Source organism: Chiloscyllium punctatum, chromosome 22 (assembly GCF_047496795.1).
Source record: "Chiloscyllium punctatum isolate Juve2018m chromosome 22, sChiPun1.3, whole genome shotgun sequence".
Lineage (NCBI taxonomy): Eukaryota > Metazoa > Chordata > Chondrichthyes > Orectolobiformes > Hemiscylliidae > Chiloscyllium > Chiloscyllium punctatum.
In genome coordinates, this window is record NC_092760.1 from 37,246,215 (window position 1) to 37,263,866 (window position 17,652).

At 42.0% G+C, this 17,652-nt stretch overlaps 1 protein-coding gene across 7 annotated transcripts in view; it reads right to left on the reverse strand.

Moving 5' to 3' along the window:
* LOC140493514 (kielin/chordin-like protein) overlaps positions 1–17,652 on the reverse strand; it is a 328,873-nt gene that overhangs the window by 205,743 nt on the left and 105,478 nt on the right. For all 7 annotated transcript variants that reach the window (XR_011963701.1, XM_072592025.1, XM_072592028.1 and 4 more), the window contains exons 3-4: positions 17,460–17,549; positions 15,652–15,711 (exon numbers count right to left, since the gene is read on the reverse strand). Coding sequence is in view for 6 of the 7 variants with exons in the window: in XM_072592025.1 (XP_072448126.1) it covers positions 15,652–15,711; positions 17,460–17,549 (150 nt within the window). In the remaining variant the exon portion in view is untranslated. The remainder of the gene's footprint in view (positions 1–15,651; positions 15,712–17,459; positions 17,550–17,652) is intronic.

The following is a 17,652-nucleotide window of genomic DNA, read 5'->3' on the forward strand; positions in this document are numbered from 1 at the left end:
AAAGAAGGCAATTTCCTGGTCCAGGACAAATAGTCAGTCATCCCAAGAGGCTGTCTGTATGTACTGAGCCATTCCAACCAAGTTCACAGAATTGAGACTGACTTTAAGAAAGGTGCAGTACTCTCTTGAAAATTTAAGAGAGTAAAGAACCTACCCCTAACATCTGTCCTATACCTACCACCCCTTAATTTAAAGCTATTTAAAGGTGTTGACAATTCTCTCATCCTTTCCAACCTGTCACTGGGAGCTGAGGGAGTGGGGACTCTGACTATAAAGCGTAAAGTTGTCATAATGGAAATCAATGTAAGGATAGAAATGGACTCAGCCTATAGATGTTGCCTAGAGACAAGCAACTCAGTGACCAGGATCATGGCTGGATGCTGATCCCAAAGGAACCATAAAGCAGAGAAGGACAGAACTGTCAGGGAGGAGAGGAAAGGGCGGGGTGAAGGGGAAGAAAGTAAAATCCTTAGGCACATTAATATTTTTATAACTTGACAGAAGTGACCTAAAAATAATGGGCCAGCTGGAAATATGGAAAACTCACATATAGGTGTGTCAGTTGACTTGGACCAGATCAAACCACTTCAAAATATATTAAGATAACTTAGACCCTAACTTTTTCTTAGTTTAAAGGCAAGTGCCAGGTCATAGAGTCCTACAAACCCTTAGGCACAAACTGGTCCATACCAATCAAAATGTCTATCCATGCTAACCCCATTTCCCTGCACTTGGCCCATATCCTTCTAAACCTTTCCTATCCATGTATTTGTCCAAATACCTTTCAAATGTTGTTGATGTACCCACCCCAACCACTTCCGCTGGCAGTTCAATCCATATGCGTACCACGCTCTTTGTAAAAATGTTGCCCCTCAGGTTCCCTTTTGTTCTTTCCCCTCTAACCTTAAACTGATGCCCTCTCATCTTTGATTCTGCAACTCCAGGAAAAAGACTAAGCGCATTCACTCTATCCATGCCTCTCATGATCTTATACACTTCTATAAAGATCCCCCCTCAATGTCCTATGCTCTAAAGAAAAAAATCCTAGCTTGTCCAACCTCTCCCTATAACACAACTAGTGAGTCCTGGCAACATCAGGTGTTGCATTCTGGATGCAATTTGATTGGCCAAACTACTAGTCTTGAAGGAAAACTGATTTACTCACACACTATAATTAGAATACAACAACATAAAGAAAAAATTAGAATAACCTAACTCTATTGGAAACTTAACAGAATATAGGAAGGGTTTGGAGGGATATGGGCCAGGTGCTGGCAGGTGGGACTAGATTGGGTTGGGATATCTGGTCGGCATGGACAGGTTGGACCGAAGGGTCTGTTTCCATGCTATACATCTCTATGACTCTATAACTCTAATAATAGATTATCTAGCTACTAAACAGTAACTGTTTCAATATAGCAACATCGCATAACCACATCTTAGGCAAAGACAAATTCAGTAAAACAGTTTGCCTCACAAGCAATTCTCCAGTCCAGGAGGAAAAATATTAAGAGAAAACTCAGAGAGAGAACAGCACGGAGAGATGTACTACAACTTCCAAATCAAGCTTCAAGACCCCAACAACTGCTGCTGAAAACCTAAACTTAAAACTCCTCGCTCTGGGAAGCTTGACACCACCCATTCAGGCTGCTTCTCTTTTTAATTTCTATTTTTCACAGGGTATTTACTTTATTGAATTTAATAGACAACTCAGGACTACTGTCTTAAAACCTCTCTTCGAAAAAGTAAAACCAGGACAAAATACATTTCTTAAAGCCACAGTATTGTCATCCAGTAGCATCATAATAAATAGAGGGCTGAAGGTGTTGTATCTGAATGCCCATAGTACATGAAATAAGGTAAATGAGCTTGTGGCGTAGATTGAAATTGGCAGGTATGATGTGATGGGCATAACAGAGACGTGGCTACAAGGGGATCAGAACTGGAAGCTAAATATCCAAAGATATGCATCCTATTGAAAAGACAGGCAGGTGGGCAGAGGGGGTCAGTTTGCGTTATTAATACAAAATCATATTGACAGCAATAAATTATGTGTCAGATGATGTAGAATCTGTGTGGGTAGAGTTGAGGAACTGCAAAGATTAAAAAAAACTGTAATGAGAGTTATGTACAGGCCTCCAAATAGTAGTCAGGATGTGGGGCACAAGATACACCTGGAGATAGAAAAGACATGTAAGAAAGGCAAGGTTATAGTGATCATGGGGGGGAGGGAGGGGGGTGTCAATATGCGGGTGGACTGGGAAAGTCAGGTTGGTAGTGAATCATATGAAAGGGAATTTGTGGAACGTCTATGATATGGCTTTTTGGAGCAGCTTGTGGTGGACCCCACGAGGGAACAGGCAATTTTGGATGTGCAATGAGGCAGACTCGAAAAGGAAGCTTAAGATGAAAGAACTCTTTGGAGACAGTGACCATAATGTGATAGAACTTAGTTTGCAATTTGAGAGGGAGAAGGTGAAATCAGATGTAACGGCATTACAATTGAATAGAGACAACTCCAGAGACATGAGGTAAGAGCCAACCAGAATTGTCTGGAAGAGGAGTGTGGAGGTGGGGAGACTGCGGAAGGATTTAGACAGGTTAGGAGAGTGGGCAAAGAAGTGGCACATGGAATACAACAAGGGTAAGTGTGAGTTTATGTACTTTGGTAAGAAGAATGGAGGCATAGACCATTTTCTAAATGGGGAGAAAATTCAGAAATCTGAAGTGCAAAGGGACTTGGGAATCCTAGTCCAGCAATCTCTCAAGGAAAACATGTATGTTGCGTTGGTAGTTAGGCAGCCAAATGCAATGATGCATTTATTTTGAGAGGACTTGAATATTAAAGCAGGGATACACTTCTGAGACTTTATAAAACTCTGGTCAGATCACATTTGGAGTACTGTGAGCAATTTTGGGCCCCAAAGGATGTACTGGCCCTGCAACAGGTCCAGAGGAGGTGCACAAGAATAATCCCAGAAACAAAAGGCTTTACTTGTGAGGAACTTTTGAGAACTCTGGATCTATACTCGATGGAATTTCGAAGGATGAGGGGAGAACTAATTGAAACTTACAGACTACTGAAGGGCCTGGACAGAGTAGATGTTGGGAAGAGCAGGAGAGATTAGGACCCGAGGGCACAGCCTTAGAATAAAGTGAAGACATTTTAGAATGGAGCTAAGGAGATACTTCTTTAGCCAGAGAGTGTGGATTTATGAAATCCATTACCACAGACAGCTGTGGAGTCCAGGTCAGTGAGTATACCTAAGACTGAGATAGATAGGTTCTTGATTGTCAAGGGGACCAAGGGTTATGTGGAAAAATCAGACGAATGGGGTTGAGAAACTTATCAGCCATGATTGAATGGCAGAGCAGACTCAATGGGCCGAATGGCCTAATTTCAGCTCCTAAGTCTTATAACGATGTTTCAGGTCTAGCAATCCAGAGGCCTGGACAAATGATCTGGAGATGTATTCAAATCCCACCATGGTAGCTGGAGTAGAACAAAGAAATTTACAGCACAGGAACAGGCCCCTCAGCCCTCCAAGCTTGTGCTGTTGCAGATCTTCTATTAAATTCAATTAAATACATCTGCAATTTGAAGCCAATTTCACTAATAAGGGCTATAAAATACCAGATTCACATTAAAAATCCATCTGTGTCATGGTCAGATTGGCCTACATGAAATCGAAAAAGCACAGCACTGTGTTTTCCTCTTGATTACCATCTGAAATAGCTGAGCAAGCAACTTAGTTGTGTTAAAGAAGGTGAATCAACAGCCCCCAGTCAAGGGGAATTAAAGAGACAATACATGCTGGTTTTCTCAATGATGGTCACATCCAGTGAATGAAGCTAAAAAGATCCTAGCCACAGGAATAGCCGGACACTCACTCTCAGCTTCTGAACCTGCAAGGGGATTAGGGAGTGCACACAGGACCACCAACAGAGAAATCAAGACAGCAAGTAAAGCAGCAGAGAACAATGATGGGAACACAGACAACTGATAGATCTGCATAGAACTCTGGAGAGCCAATGGGCAGCTGGTGAAACAGCAGGGAACTGGGGAAACCAAAATTCAACAACTGAACTACCAAAGATCGAGAGTTAGTCAGCAGGTAGCATCTCAATGCCGGGTGCACCAATAGTCAGTATTAGGCCTGTATTAAATATATTTAATCAATATATACTCGTGGATCACACATGGAGTGTGGCAAACAGAAAATCACATACTGATAGCAAATGGCAATATGATACTGGCAGCTCCAAACAGATATCACAGTTCGCAACATCGCTGGAGAAGCAAATTCAAGGTTGAAGTGATAATGTTGAGCTCAAAGGTAAGACTAAAAATGTACATCGAGAAGTTTCAAAACTTCTCTTGTAAACTAGAATTTCTTTTTGGCTTGGAAATGGTGTACATTGAAACATACTAAAGGGGCAGACGCCTTTGAAAGGAGGATTCAGAGTTGGATGGCAAGGCCCTTACATCACAGATCATATTCCTTGTTTCAGTCCAATGTACACTGTGCCGCTCTGCATGCAGCATTCCTGCAGCAGACTGTCAGTGTTACCACAGCAGAGAGCTGTCTCAAGCACACGGAATGAACTGGAATGCAGCTGCGTTGAGCGGCAGGCAACCGCAATACAGAGGCCAAAACTAACTTCATATTGGAGCTGGAATTTTTCATTTGAATCAAATCTATTTTTAGCCATTGTTCATTGAAAAACAGGTGCCTGTTTGGCACATCTTATTTCACTCTGAGTCCACTTCTATTAATCTATTTCTTTCCAATTTACTGATGATTGCACTGAGATAACAAGCTTTTCAGGCACAGCCTGAGGGAAAGAGCACCATTCATATGGGATGAAGTTTACCATCAATGCCCATATCATTCATCAAATTTCATACTAAATGGTTATCTTTAGGACACAGAGCATTGTTAGCATCCCTCTTAAAGACTGCCTCATCAGCAGGTCACTCTTATAGCTCCTTTCTTGAAGTCTCATTGGGACCCCTTTAGAAAAGGGTGCTCCTTTTAAACAAAGAAGCCTATATATCCTAGCCTTTGAGTCATCAAGTCAGACAGTATGGAAGCAGACTATTCAGTCCAACCAATTCGTGCTAACCATATTCCCAAACTAAACTAATTCCACCAGCCTGCCCTTGGCCCATATCCCTCTAAACATTTCTTATTCATGTACTTATCTAACTGTCTTTTAAACATTGTAACTGGACCCATATCTCTCACCTCCTCTGAATACTTATTCCACACACATACCACTCTCTGTAAAAAGAAAATTGCCCTTCATCTCCTTAAAATCTTTCTCCTATCAGCTTAAAAAATGCCCCTAGTCCTGAAATTCCCCATCCTGGAGAAAAGGCATCTGTCATTCAGCTTATTTATGCTCCTCATGATTTTATAACCCTCATCACGTTCACCCCTACCTCCTACACTTCAGTGAAAAAAGCCCCAGCCTTTCCTTATAACTCAAACTCACTATTCTTGGCAACATCCCGGTAATTTTTTTCTGAAACTTCTCCGCTACACAATATCCTTACTATAACAGGGAGACCAGAACTGCACACAGTACTCCAGCAGAGGTGATGATGTATAAATTATAAAACAGTCCTTTTGCTTATGAGCCAACACCAAACAATCTAAACCAATTGATTCACTCATGTGGGTATGTTAACATAATGGTTATCTTATTAGAATTTAGAGGTCTGGACTAAGGATCCAGAGTCAACAAGCCCACTTTGTGCAAGCGGATGACAATAGACAATTCTGCCCTTCAAGCCTCCACCACCATTCAATATGATCATGGCTGATCATCCTTAATCAGTATCCTGTTCCTGCCTTATCTCCATAACCCTTGATTCCACTATCCTTGAGAGCTCTATCCAACTCTTTCTTAAATGAATCCAGAGACTGGGCCTCCACTGCCCTCTGGGGCAGAGCATTCCACACAGCCACCACTCTCTGGGTGAAGAAGTTTCCCCTCATCTCTGTCCTAAATGGTCTACCCCGTATTTTTAAGCTGTGTCCTCTGGTTCAGCACTCACCCATCAGCAGAAACATGTTTCCTGCCTCCAGAGTGTCCATGGGTTTTGCAGGGGTTAAAATCTTACCTAATTCTGAGTCCAAATCCCACTGGAGAATTTAAATTCAATTAACTAAATAAACATGGGACACAAAGTCAGTTTAATTCATGACAATTAGAAAACTAACAGATCATTGTAAAAGCCTATCACTAATGTCCATCAGGGAAGGAACTCTGACCATTCTTACCTAGTCTGGCATACAAGTGGCCTCCATACCCAGAGCAACGTGAAAGCCACTCATTTCTGATCAAGGCAGCGGTTCACCACCACCATCTCAGAGACAGCTAGGAACAGGCAATAGGCCTTTCCAATGACACTCACATCACATAAATGAATAAGTCAAAGCAGCAGTACTAAACCAGAGCTTCCATTCATACACCAACATTCAAACAATCTACTCATTCATTCAATAAGCCAGTTGTTCATAGATGGACACTAAACTCACCCATTCTAACATATACCAATGCGAAGGCAGATTGTACGTATATAGGGGACATTAAACCAGCTTGTTCATTCCTACATTGGACATTTATTTTTTAAGCACAGTGATTGGTAATAGGACTTTTGCTGTCTAGTTGATGACCAAAAATTACTGAGCAAACAAACTATACGGTTCAAAAGCAGATGGCTGGTTACTGTAGGAACACAATCTAATGTAGTTGAAAAATGTGGTTCTGGAAAAACACAGCAGGCCAGGCAGCAGCTGAGAAGCAGGAGAATCGACGTTTCGGGCATAAGCCCTTCTTCAGGGCTGGTGCTTTTCCAGCACCACTCTAATCTAGACTCTGGTCAGGCTAAAGGGTCTGTTTATGTGCTGTACGATTCTATAACACTGTTTATCAACAGGCCTGCTATTCTTCCACAGGTAAAATAGTGTCAGCACATTCAGCCTTCTAAATTTGGCAAACTGTGAAGGTGAAATGCCTTCAGGAGAAAGAAGACAGAAGAGGTAGGAGGCAAGGAGGGTGCAAGCACATCACTATTTAAAATCGGATTTTTTAAAAACCATTTCCTCTATTAAAAATGTATGTATTTATCAGTACACGATCCATCACTAGGTATGATCCTTTCAGTTATATCCTGCTATTTATCCCTCACACAGAAGATATTTTTATGTCTGTAATAACATGATGGTTAAATGTGTCCTTGGTGTGATTTGATCTTTATAGAAACAGCAGGTCCGTTGAGATGACCTCAGTGAGGAAGCAGTAAATGAAAAAGGCTACAATGTCCACAGGCTAGGAAAGGACAACAATCTGCTCAGGTACCAGATCATTTTCCACGGCACATTTTGGAAAGTATAATTAAGAATGCAGACAAGACAAGGTAATTATTCAAGAGAGAGTTACATGTTTGATTGCTCAGGGTTAGAGGGATCAGGTAGGAAAGTTCAGAGGAGACCAAAGTCGGATCAGCCATGATCTTATTGAACAACAGAGCAGAGCTGGTCTGCATCCTTAGCCTGCTCCCAAGCTGGGAGTGTGACTGTGATGGTGCTACTCACAGTGACAGCTCTGAATGACATTGTGGTTTAAGAGGTTAATTATGCAGCCAGGTTGCATTAAAATGGCTTGCACTCCTTCTGACTTATAAGACAGTAAGTTGACCTGATCTAAGTGTTTAAAATGTTGGCTTCAGCCACACTCCAACTCTATACCCTGACTACCAATTCATCCCACTCCCTACAACTGTCTGAGACTAAACTGGATTGCTCACAACATTTCAAGTGCACCGAAACCATTACTAATTTTGCACTTGCCTCAGCTCATCTGCTACTGAAACCCTCACTCATGCCCTTGTTACTTCCCCCTGACTTGATGACATTAACATGACCCTGGGTCATCCCCCACTTTTTACCCTCAGTCAATTGGAGGTCATCCAAAGGTTTGCTATCAGGTTCTCACCTCATTATTAAGTTTTTTTTTAATTCATTCACAAGACATAGGCATCACTAACTGGTCACAGCATTTATTGCCCATCCCTTGTTGTGAGGGTACTGGCGAGCTACCTTCTTGCACCACTCCAGTTCATTTCATTAGGTAGATCCACACCGCCTTTAAGGAGAGAGTTCCCAGATTCGGACCCAGTGACACTGAAGGAACAGCTGTGGGCAACTTTAAGGTAGCAGTTCCCCATGGAGATAACTTGAAGGTGGCAGTGTTCCCATTTATCTGCTACCCTTGTCCTTCTAGTCAGTAGTGATCATGGCTTCAGAAAGGGCAGTCAAAGATGGATTTTTGCAGTGCATCGTGTACACAGTTCACACTGTTGTGACTGATTCTTGGTGGTGGAGGATTTGTGAGCATTTGCAGTGTTTTCTGCTTTTATTTCAGATTTCCAGCAACCATAATATTTTGCTTTTTGCATTTCAGAGATAAGCACAAACCTGTCAAGGTCTATGATCAGGAACTTTACAAACCCTGGCATTTCTTTTTAAATAAGCAGCTGCCTGATTGACTGACCACAGTTCTGTTGCTATAATCATTGGTGCAAGTTGATACAATATCTCATTGCAATGGGTTGCTGTCCAGGAATGTTTTTCATTCTTTCTTTTAAATAGCATAACTGAAATATTCTTCCCCCTTTCCAACAACTCTTGTCAGAGTCAATTCTTGCTGAATACAATTCTATGTGATTTCCAGCACTTTGATGAGTGTTGCTCGTAAACCTGAAACATTAATGGAATGTGGATGGCGTAGTGGTATTACCGAAAAACTATTAATCCAGAATCCCAGATAGTGTACTGTGGACCTGGGTTCGAATCTCACTTTGGCAGATGATTGAATTTGTGTTTAATAAATTCTGGAATTAAAAGCTGGTCTAATGAAGACCATAAAACCACTGTTTATTGTCAGAAAATCCCATTTGGTCCACTAACATCCTTGAGGAAGAAAATTGCTGTCCTTACCTGGTCAAATCTACATGTGACTCCAGACCCACGGCAATGTGGTTAGATTCTTAAGCACCCTCTGGGCAATTAGGGACGGGCAATAAATTCTGGCCTAACTAGCAATGCCCACACCCTGAAAACAAACAAAAGGAAATTCTGCTTCCCTCCATCGATTTTGAGTGACTCTTGTATTTTCTGTTTTTATTTCCACGTTTATCTTTGTTCAACCCTGGTAAGAGCTGAAAATGTGTTGCTGGAAAAGTGCAGCAGGTCAGGCAGCATCCAAGGAGCAGGAGAATCGACGTTTCGGGCATGAGCCCTTCTTCAGGAATGATGCTGCCTGACCTGCTGCGCTTTTCCAGCAACACATTTTCAGCCCTGTTTTTCAGCATCTGCAGTCCTCACATTCAACCCTGGTAAGTTCCAAGCACAATCTGCAAATAAGTCTGCTGAGAACAAAACGGTCTGGTGCCAGAAATTGCACCTTGAGGGGTAGAGAAATTCCCTTCGTCTCTGGTTTAAGCACCCATTCCCTGATGTGTTCTGTTCTCTGTTTGGCAGAGTCATCATGGCTTCTAAAATAATCCCTCCCAAAACTGTAAGCAGTTCCACCTAGAAGGTCAGGGTCAACATCTACAAAGCAAAAACACTCTTAACGTTCCTTCTACATCCCAGCTGTTCTGATTTGATTCATTACTGTCGTGTGTGCCGAGGTACAGTGAAAAGTGTTGCCTTACATGCCTTACAGGCAGATCGTATGATACAGGTGCATCATTTTGGCATATACTGCTGAAGTTCCTCCACTGTCACAATGATAAAAATCAATTTGGCAGAATCATCAGCATCATGAAGACTGGAAATGATGAAGCAGAAGGTTCCAGTACCAATGCCTCAAAGGCTATTGGGAAGGAGCAACTATTCCAACCTGACCAGTGCTACCCAGATCCCAAAACTGAATTTCAATAAGTATCATAATTAATCATCAGATTACTCATGGAATTACTTCTTCTAGAACTAGACAATTTGTCTGTGGGATATGCACTAAGAATCCCTATAGTGTAGAGCCAGGCCCTTTGGCCCAATAAGTCCACACCAACCTTTGAAGAGTAGCCTAACCAGACCCATTCCCCTACCCTATTACACTACATTTACCCCCGCACTAATACATCCAACTTACACATCCCTGAACACTAGGGACAATTTAGCATGGCCAATTCATGTAATCTGCATAACATTGAATTGAGAGAGGAAACTGGAGCACCCAGAGGAAACCCGTTCAGACACGAGGAGAATGTACAAACTCCAAACAGACAGTTGCCGGAGGCTGGAATCGAACCTGGGAGCCCGGTGCTGTGGGGCAACAGTGCTAACCACTGAGCAACCATGCTGCCCATGCAAAGAGGTAAAACAACTTCAATGGAAAGTTTAAGATATGTAAATAGATCAGCAGGTTTAAGAAAGAAAATCAATTTCTGCCCTCGGATTTCAACTTAAAAATAATTTACTGGATGTCACAAAATATAATTTTCACAATGACTCCTCAGCACTTCCCAAGTGGAAATGAGATAACTAAAAATAGGAGGTTTTTGGGGGGTGTTACTTTCATCCAGCTTCTCCATCGGGCTCAGTAAGTTCAACAGGAAGTGCTGAATAATTGATTGCATCTTTACTACACTTCATTCAGCTCCCTCACATTGTCAGCCATTGTAATTTATCCCAGCTGGCTAGATGTCAGATGTCGCAAATCCAACTTGTTCACACAGTCACACTCTGTTCCTGCTCTGACATGATTAGTAATGCCCTATTGTTCATATGGCCAGATAGTCACCTCGAAGCACAGACCCATTCTTCACTGTACTTTCTTTTGTTAGCCCTGTTAGCTATCTGGCTACTGTTAGCCCACATACTGAAAGGAACATCTCTGTGCAATTACAGCATAGGCACTACACTCTGTAACTGTCAGACCAAGGAAAGCAAACATTCATTTTGCACTGAGTATATGCTGTGTTGTCATTTGTCACCTGTGAGTATTTTGAATATTACAGCACTGTTGGCAAGGAACCCGTTCACTGCTTGCCAACAGTTGACAGAGAGGGATTTGGTGAAGGCAATGCCATTGAACTTCAAGGGGCAAGAATTAGATTCTCATGGCAATTTGTGGCATAAATTTTACCAACCTTTTGTTAGCCCAAGCCTGAATGTTGTCCTGGTCTTGCTGCATATGCACGAAGGCTGCTTCAGTATCTAAGGAGTCTTGAATGGTGCTGACGGACCTTTGTGTAATTGTCAGTAGAGATTAGAGTGGTGCTGGGAAAGCACAGCAGGTCAGGCAGCATCCGAGGAGCAGGAAAATCGACGTTTCGGGCAAAAGCCCTTCATCAGGAACAGAAGCAGGGTGCCTGCCCCTAATTATCAGTAGTCAATCCTAGGTCTGATCCATTGATGGAGCAACTGAAGGTGGTTAGACCAAGGGCACTACCCTGAGGAACTCATGCAAAGATGTCCTGGGCTGAAAGTTATCAACCTCCAACACAATTCTCTGGGAGTCCAGAACGAAAGGGCATAGGTTTAGGGTGAGAGGGGAATAATTTAAAAGGGACCTAAGGGGCAACTTTTTCACACGGGGGTGGTGCGTGTACAGAATTAACTACCGGAGGAAGTAGTGGAGACTGGTACAATCACAACATTTAAAAGGCATCTGGATGAGTGCATGGAAAGGAAGGGTTTAGAGGGATATAGGGCTACATTAGGTTAGGATATTGGTCAGCATGGACAAGTTGAACTGAAGTGTCTGTTTCCATGTTGTTCATCGCTATACACCTAGCTACATCTCACACATATGTGAACATATGAACATTCATGCGCACATACAAATTAGGAAGCTGGCCACTTGATCTCTCAAGACCCTACTGTCTTTCAGTAAGATCACGGCTGACCTGATTACTTCACAGTCCTGCTCGCCCCTTCTTGTTTATCAAGAATCAATCTAATGCTGCCTTCAAAAGACTCAAAGACATGACTTCCACCACCTTTTGAGGAAGAGAGTTCCAAAGAGTTCCTCCTAATTGAAAAAGAAACAAAATTCTCCTAATCTCAGTCTTAGAAGCATAACCCTTCATTTTCAAATTGTGACCCTAGCTATAGTCTTGACCGCAAGTTGAGGCATCCAACCTGTCGAGACCCCTCAAGCTCTCATATGTTTCAATCAAGTTAGCTTTTAGTCTTTTGAACTCCAGGGATAAAACATGTACAGATGAAAAATTGATAATAACAAGCATGAAATGCTTTTCCAAACCATTCCAAAGATTCCAGAATCAGCATGGCTTACCAATCCTCTGTGTGATTGAACAAGGATCAATCCTTGGTGTGATTTAAGAAGGATACACAGTAAAATTCATTATCCTTTCCTTGGTGTGGAATAGGTTCCTTGGAGTGACAGTCCTCGACCCCATGCTCTAGCGTCAGATTTCCAATTTGTAATTTTCTTTCTTAAGCCTTGATCCTTTGGTTAAAGATACTCTTTTTCTGAAACATTCATTGCTCTTACAATTAACCAAATTCCCCATATCTACACCCATAAAACTAGATTAGACGTATACATAGTTGAATATGTTCGACCTTGAACAAAGTTAGGCGCTCTTTGTAGACTGAAGGATGATCTGATATAGGTTTATGAAATAAAGGGAATAGATTGTACTTCAAGTAAGTGGATTAGGAAGGACAAGGGTTCATAAATTGCAAGGCCAGATTAATGCCAGCTTTTAGGAGTTTCGCAGAGAATAATGAACATGATGCTGGCTGACAAATTGGATGTCAAGTCAATAAATTCCTTCAAGCAAGAGCTGGATTCATTTCTGGCTTGGAAGTTAAAGATAGTGCATAGTATTATTAGGGCAAATTGACCTCCTGGCCTAACATTGATCCCTAAAGCAAACTGGGCAACACAAACTGAAATAGGAGAACACCCTGAAGTAAGACCCAAGTGATTGTAAAGGCTACAAAATGTTGTGGTCTCAATACCAGTTTCTTTGAACTGTTTTCCATATGAAGATTAGATTCTGAACAGAGTTTACATGGACAGACAAAGGGATAAAGATTGGATAGGCAGAAAGGGATAGGAAACCATCGAATGGCGTCATGGTCTATGATTCCTATTCAGCTAACTACAGACTCTGCAATGGCAACTGGAGTTACATTGCATTCTAATCTAGGTTCTTACAGTTCAGATATAATCTAGAGCATATTACAGTACAGAAGAAGCCCTTCATCCCATCAGGTCTGCACTGACAAAAACTACTCTAAAGCGACACTAGTCCCATTTTCCAACACTTGGCCCATGGCCTTGGATGTTATGACACTTCAAGTGCTCATCCAAGTACTTTTTAAAAGATTGCCTCAACTATATTCCCGATTGTCACCACCCTCTCTGGGTGACAAACTTTTCCTCAAATCCCCTCAAAACTGCCTACCTTCCATCTTAAAATTATACCCATTGTATTTGTTCCTTCAACTAAGGGGCACAGCTGCTTTCTATCCACCTGTCATAATCTTATATACCTCTATCAGGTCCACCCCCCTCCCCAAGCTTTCTCAACTCTTATGCACACTTCAGGTTGAGAGGATGTCTGGTCTTACCAAAGGAATTTGTCGAAGTTGAGTGAGCGAAAGGAAGACTGGCGAATAGGTGTTAATATAGGAAAGTCGAAGGTGAGGTCAGGAACATCTGATCGGTGTACAATCCTTCTCTGTTTAAATGGAAAATTGTAAGATGGCTGCCTACAGTGAGTGCTTCCTGGCTTGCTGTAGTCATGTGACCCCTGCCATTATGACTCCTAGTGGGTTACCAACTGGAAGCTGCATTAATTGATTCCTGACAGCAACTTCAGGCCACAAAGGTTTTAGCCTCAGGGAGCTGAGATTTTCCTTCTGGAGTCCTGCTCCCTGACCCATATCAAACAGTAATTGAAGAATCATCTTGCATTTCTCTTGACATCCTAATCCTCTTGGAACCTGTGTCAAGCTATTTTGGGGGGGGGGGGGGGGGGGGGGGGGGGTGTAGTGAGAGGGAGAGAATATAGCAGCTTTCCAGATTGTGATCTACAGTGATGCCCTACCCATGGTGGATAGCAGACATTTTACCAGTTATTGCAGAACACTGTTAGCATCAACTGGGTTGGAATGATTAAAAAGCCTCATTGAAAGCAGTGTAATAGGCACCATTGACCTTGTAGGTTAGGTATCCCCTCATCCATTTAACCTAGTTGGAGCACTACAGCAAGCCAGAGACAGAGATATTGGCCAGGGAACAAAGTGGCTTGTTGAAGTCTCAGGCAACTGGAAGCTCAAGGTCATTTTTACAGGTGGAACGTAGGTGTTACACAAAGCAAACTGGGCACCAACCAAGCTACAGTTCTGAAAATGAGACACCAGGCCCAACACATGGGCTCTGCTTTCCCTCCAGAGGCATTTCCCAGAATTTCCCCAGTTATTTCTATTTTTGATTTTGTGAAGAAAACCTGGGAATTACCTTGGTGCCTAAAAGAACTAATCCTTCAATCCATACCATTAAAAAACAACCAACCACTCGAATCTCATTTGCTAGTTGTGAGATTTTCCTGTACACAGATTGGTCATTGTATTCCCCTACATAACATCAACTGGAGCATTTGAAGAATAATTCGTTGTTTGTGAATTGCTTTGGCAGACGTTCAGCATGCGAAAAGCAATGTATACATGAGCGTATTTTATATTTGTGCTCCTTTCAGCAAAGTCTGCCTAATAAAGATCAAAAGTACTTTTTCTTAATCAATTACGCACTTGAAAAATTGGAACAGTCAGACCACTTCATAAACTGCATTAGCTATTTCATTCAGTCAGAATGCTTGCCGTAGTGTTTACATTCTTATGATTTTATAGGCTACACAAAGAAGGATACTGGGACCTCTCAGCGTTGCATCCTTGTCTTTTGCAATTCATTCTCAAATGCGGCCATTGTTTCCTGTCCCTAATTTCCCTTGGGAAGTTGGTGGATTTTTATGAACTGCCACACGATACATGGTGGAGGTGGCCTCACGGTGTTATTAGATGGGGAGTTCCAGGATTTTGACACAATGATGTTGAACAAATAATGATATTATCGAGGTCATATTGATAGATGATTTGTTGGAGATGATGGTATTCCAAAGTAGCTGCAATCCTTGTCCTTGTCGGTGGTGATTTTAACAGATTTAAGAGGTTCTATCAAAGAAGCAACTCCCGAACTGTTGTTTGCTGTACGGTTCTATTAGCACCTGGCTTAGAAATGTTCCCGTCTTGATCATAACTTTAAACTTGTGTCCCTTTTGACTCTCCACTATACAAACATCTGAACTCGACTACTTTTGCGAACGCTTTTCACAATCTGGAGAACACAAGTGCAGCCACCTTAAAGACAAAACTACTTTATGTTCTTCAAAGTTATTCTGTGACTTTGGTGCATAAAGATGGTGATTCCCAATGATATTATTATTGGAAATTTTTAAAACAGGCTACATTCACAGACATAAGCATTATCAGGAAGCAGTGTTTCCGTGAGTCTTCATAACTGTACCAGCTCCAGTAAGTCACAGTTGGTACAATTCTACAAGTTTGGGCGGACACAAGGTTTAGTCCTACTTACCATCAATGTCCGAGTGGTTTAACAAACTATCACTGAGGAGGTGACTAGACCTTCCATCATCTGAAATTAAAAGAACAAACAGGAAACTTTCAAAATATTGCGTATTCAGGTGTATTCCTCCACTATTGAGTAGACAATATCTCCTTTAGAGTTCAATGGACAGCATTGAATTGAGGGGTGCATAAGTTAGGTTATTTTATTTTACATTAGGAATAATCCTCGGCACAACATCGTGGACCAAAGGGCCTGTTCTGTGCTGTACTTCGCTATGTTCTATATTCTAGAAACCTTTTCTGTACCCTCTCCATCCTTCCAGTGGACATGACCTTATTGAGTACACTCCAGACCTGTATGGTCTATTCCTGCTCCTGCTTCTGATTTTAACAGCGAAAAATTCAATTTAGTGATTTAAATTGACAGGGGGCTGATTCTATGGGGCTGTTTCCCCTAACTGGAGACCACAGTTGCAGGATAAGGTGTTGCTCAGTTAGGAGAGAGGTAAGGAGAAACTCTAGGGGTTGGGAACTTTTGGGAAATTGTCTCTCCCAGAGAGTTGAGGCATATCCATCCTTAAGCATATTTGGGACAGACATTGTTAGAATTTTTGGCACGAAGTAAATCGAGAGTTTATATAAAAATCCAAAGAAAAGAACAATACAGCACAGGAACAGGCCCTTCAGCCCTCTAAACCTGTGCCAACACATTTTGTGTCTCCATATTAAAACTGTCTTCTCTTATAGGATTTGTATTCCTCTATTCCCTTCCTATTCGTGTATTCATCCAGGTGTTTCTTGAATGCTGCTATTGTGTCTGTTTCCACCACCTCCTCTGGCAGTGTGTTCCAGGCACTCACCACCCTCTGTGAAAAACTTGCCTCATACACCTCCTTTAAACTCACACTCCTCCTCCACCCACTCACACCTTGAACCTATGTCCCCTCGTAATTGACCCTTCCACCCTGGGAAAAAGCCTCATACTTCCCACTCTATCCATGCCATTCACAATCTTATAAACCTCTATCAGGCTGCCCATCAACCTTCTACATTCCTGTGAAAACAAGCCCAGTCTATTTAACCTTTCTTCATCGCTAAAATCCCCCATACCAGGCAACATCCTGGTACGAATTATGAAGTACAAAAATTATTTATTCCAAACTGACTTAAGTGCAACGAGAACAGTGGCCAAACTATGCCTTACAGGGGAAGTTTCAGATAGTATTAGGAGGAAGGTTTGAAAAGAATTCAAAGGAAAGTTCTTTACGCAGAGAGTTGTGAATGCATGGAATGTGTTGCCAGTGGTGGTGGTGGTGGTGGTGGTGGTGGAAGCAGAGTCATTAGGGATATTTAAGGAACTGCTGGACATACACATAAACAGCATTGAATTGAGGGGTGCATAAGTTAGGTTATTTTATTTTACATTAGGAATAATCCTCGGCACAACATCGTGGACCAAAGGGCCTGTTCTGTGCTGTACTTTGCTATGTTCTATATTCTAGAAACCTTTTCTGTACCCTCTCCATCCTTCCAGTGGACATGACCTTATTGAGTACACTCCAGACCTGTATGGTCTATTCCTGCTCCTGCTTCTGATTTTAACAGCGAAAAATTCCATTTGAACACTGCAAATTAATCCAAACTTCCCACATGGCAAATTCCTCTCTCATTAGCGAAATAAAGTGAATTTCCCCACCTTTAAATAAATCAGTGATAATCTATCTAATACAAAAGATGTCCTCCCTCTTAAGTGAGGCCCAAGCTCGGCTGTATGGTTACATAAACATGAAAGCAGCCGATAGCTGCCATGGTTACCTGAGCAGGAGTTGCCTTGTTGTCCTCCTCTGCAGAAACAGAGGTTGGGTGCTATGCAATAACCATTACCACATCCAAAGGAGCAAACAGCTGTAAAGAAAGCAAAACAAAAAAGGTCATGGTTAACATGCAACACCCTCCCCCGAGGACAAAATATGCACAAACCCACTGCAGTCAGGCTAGAAAACAGTCT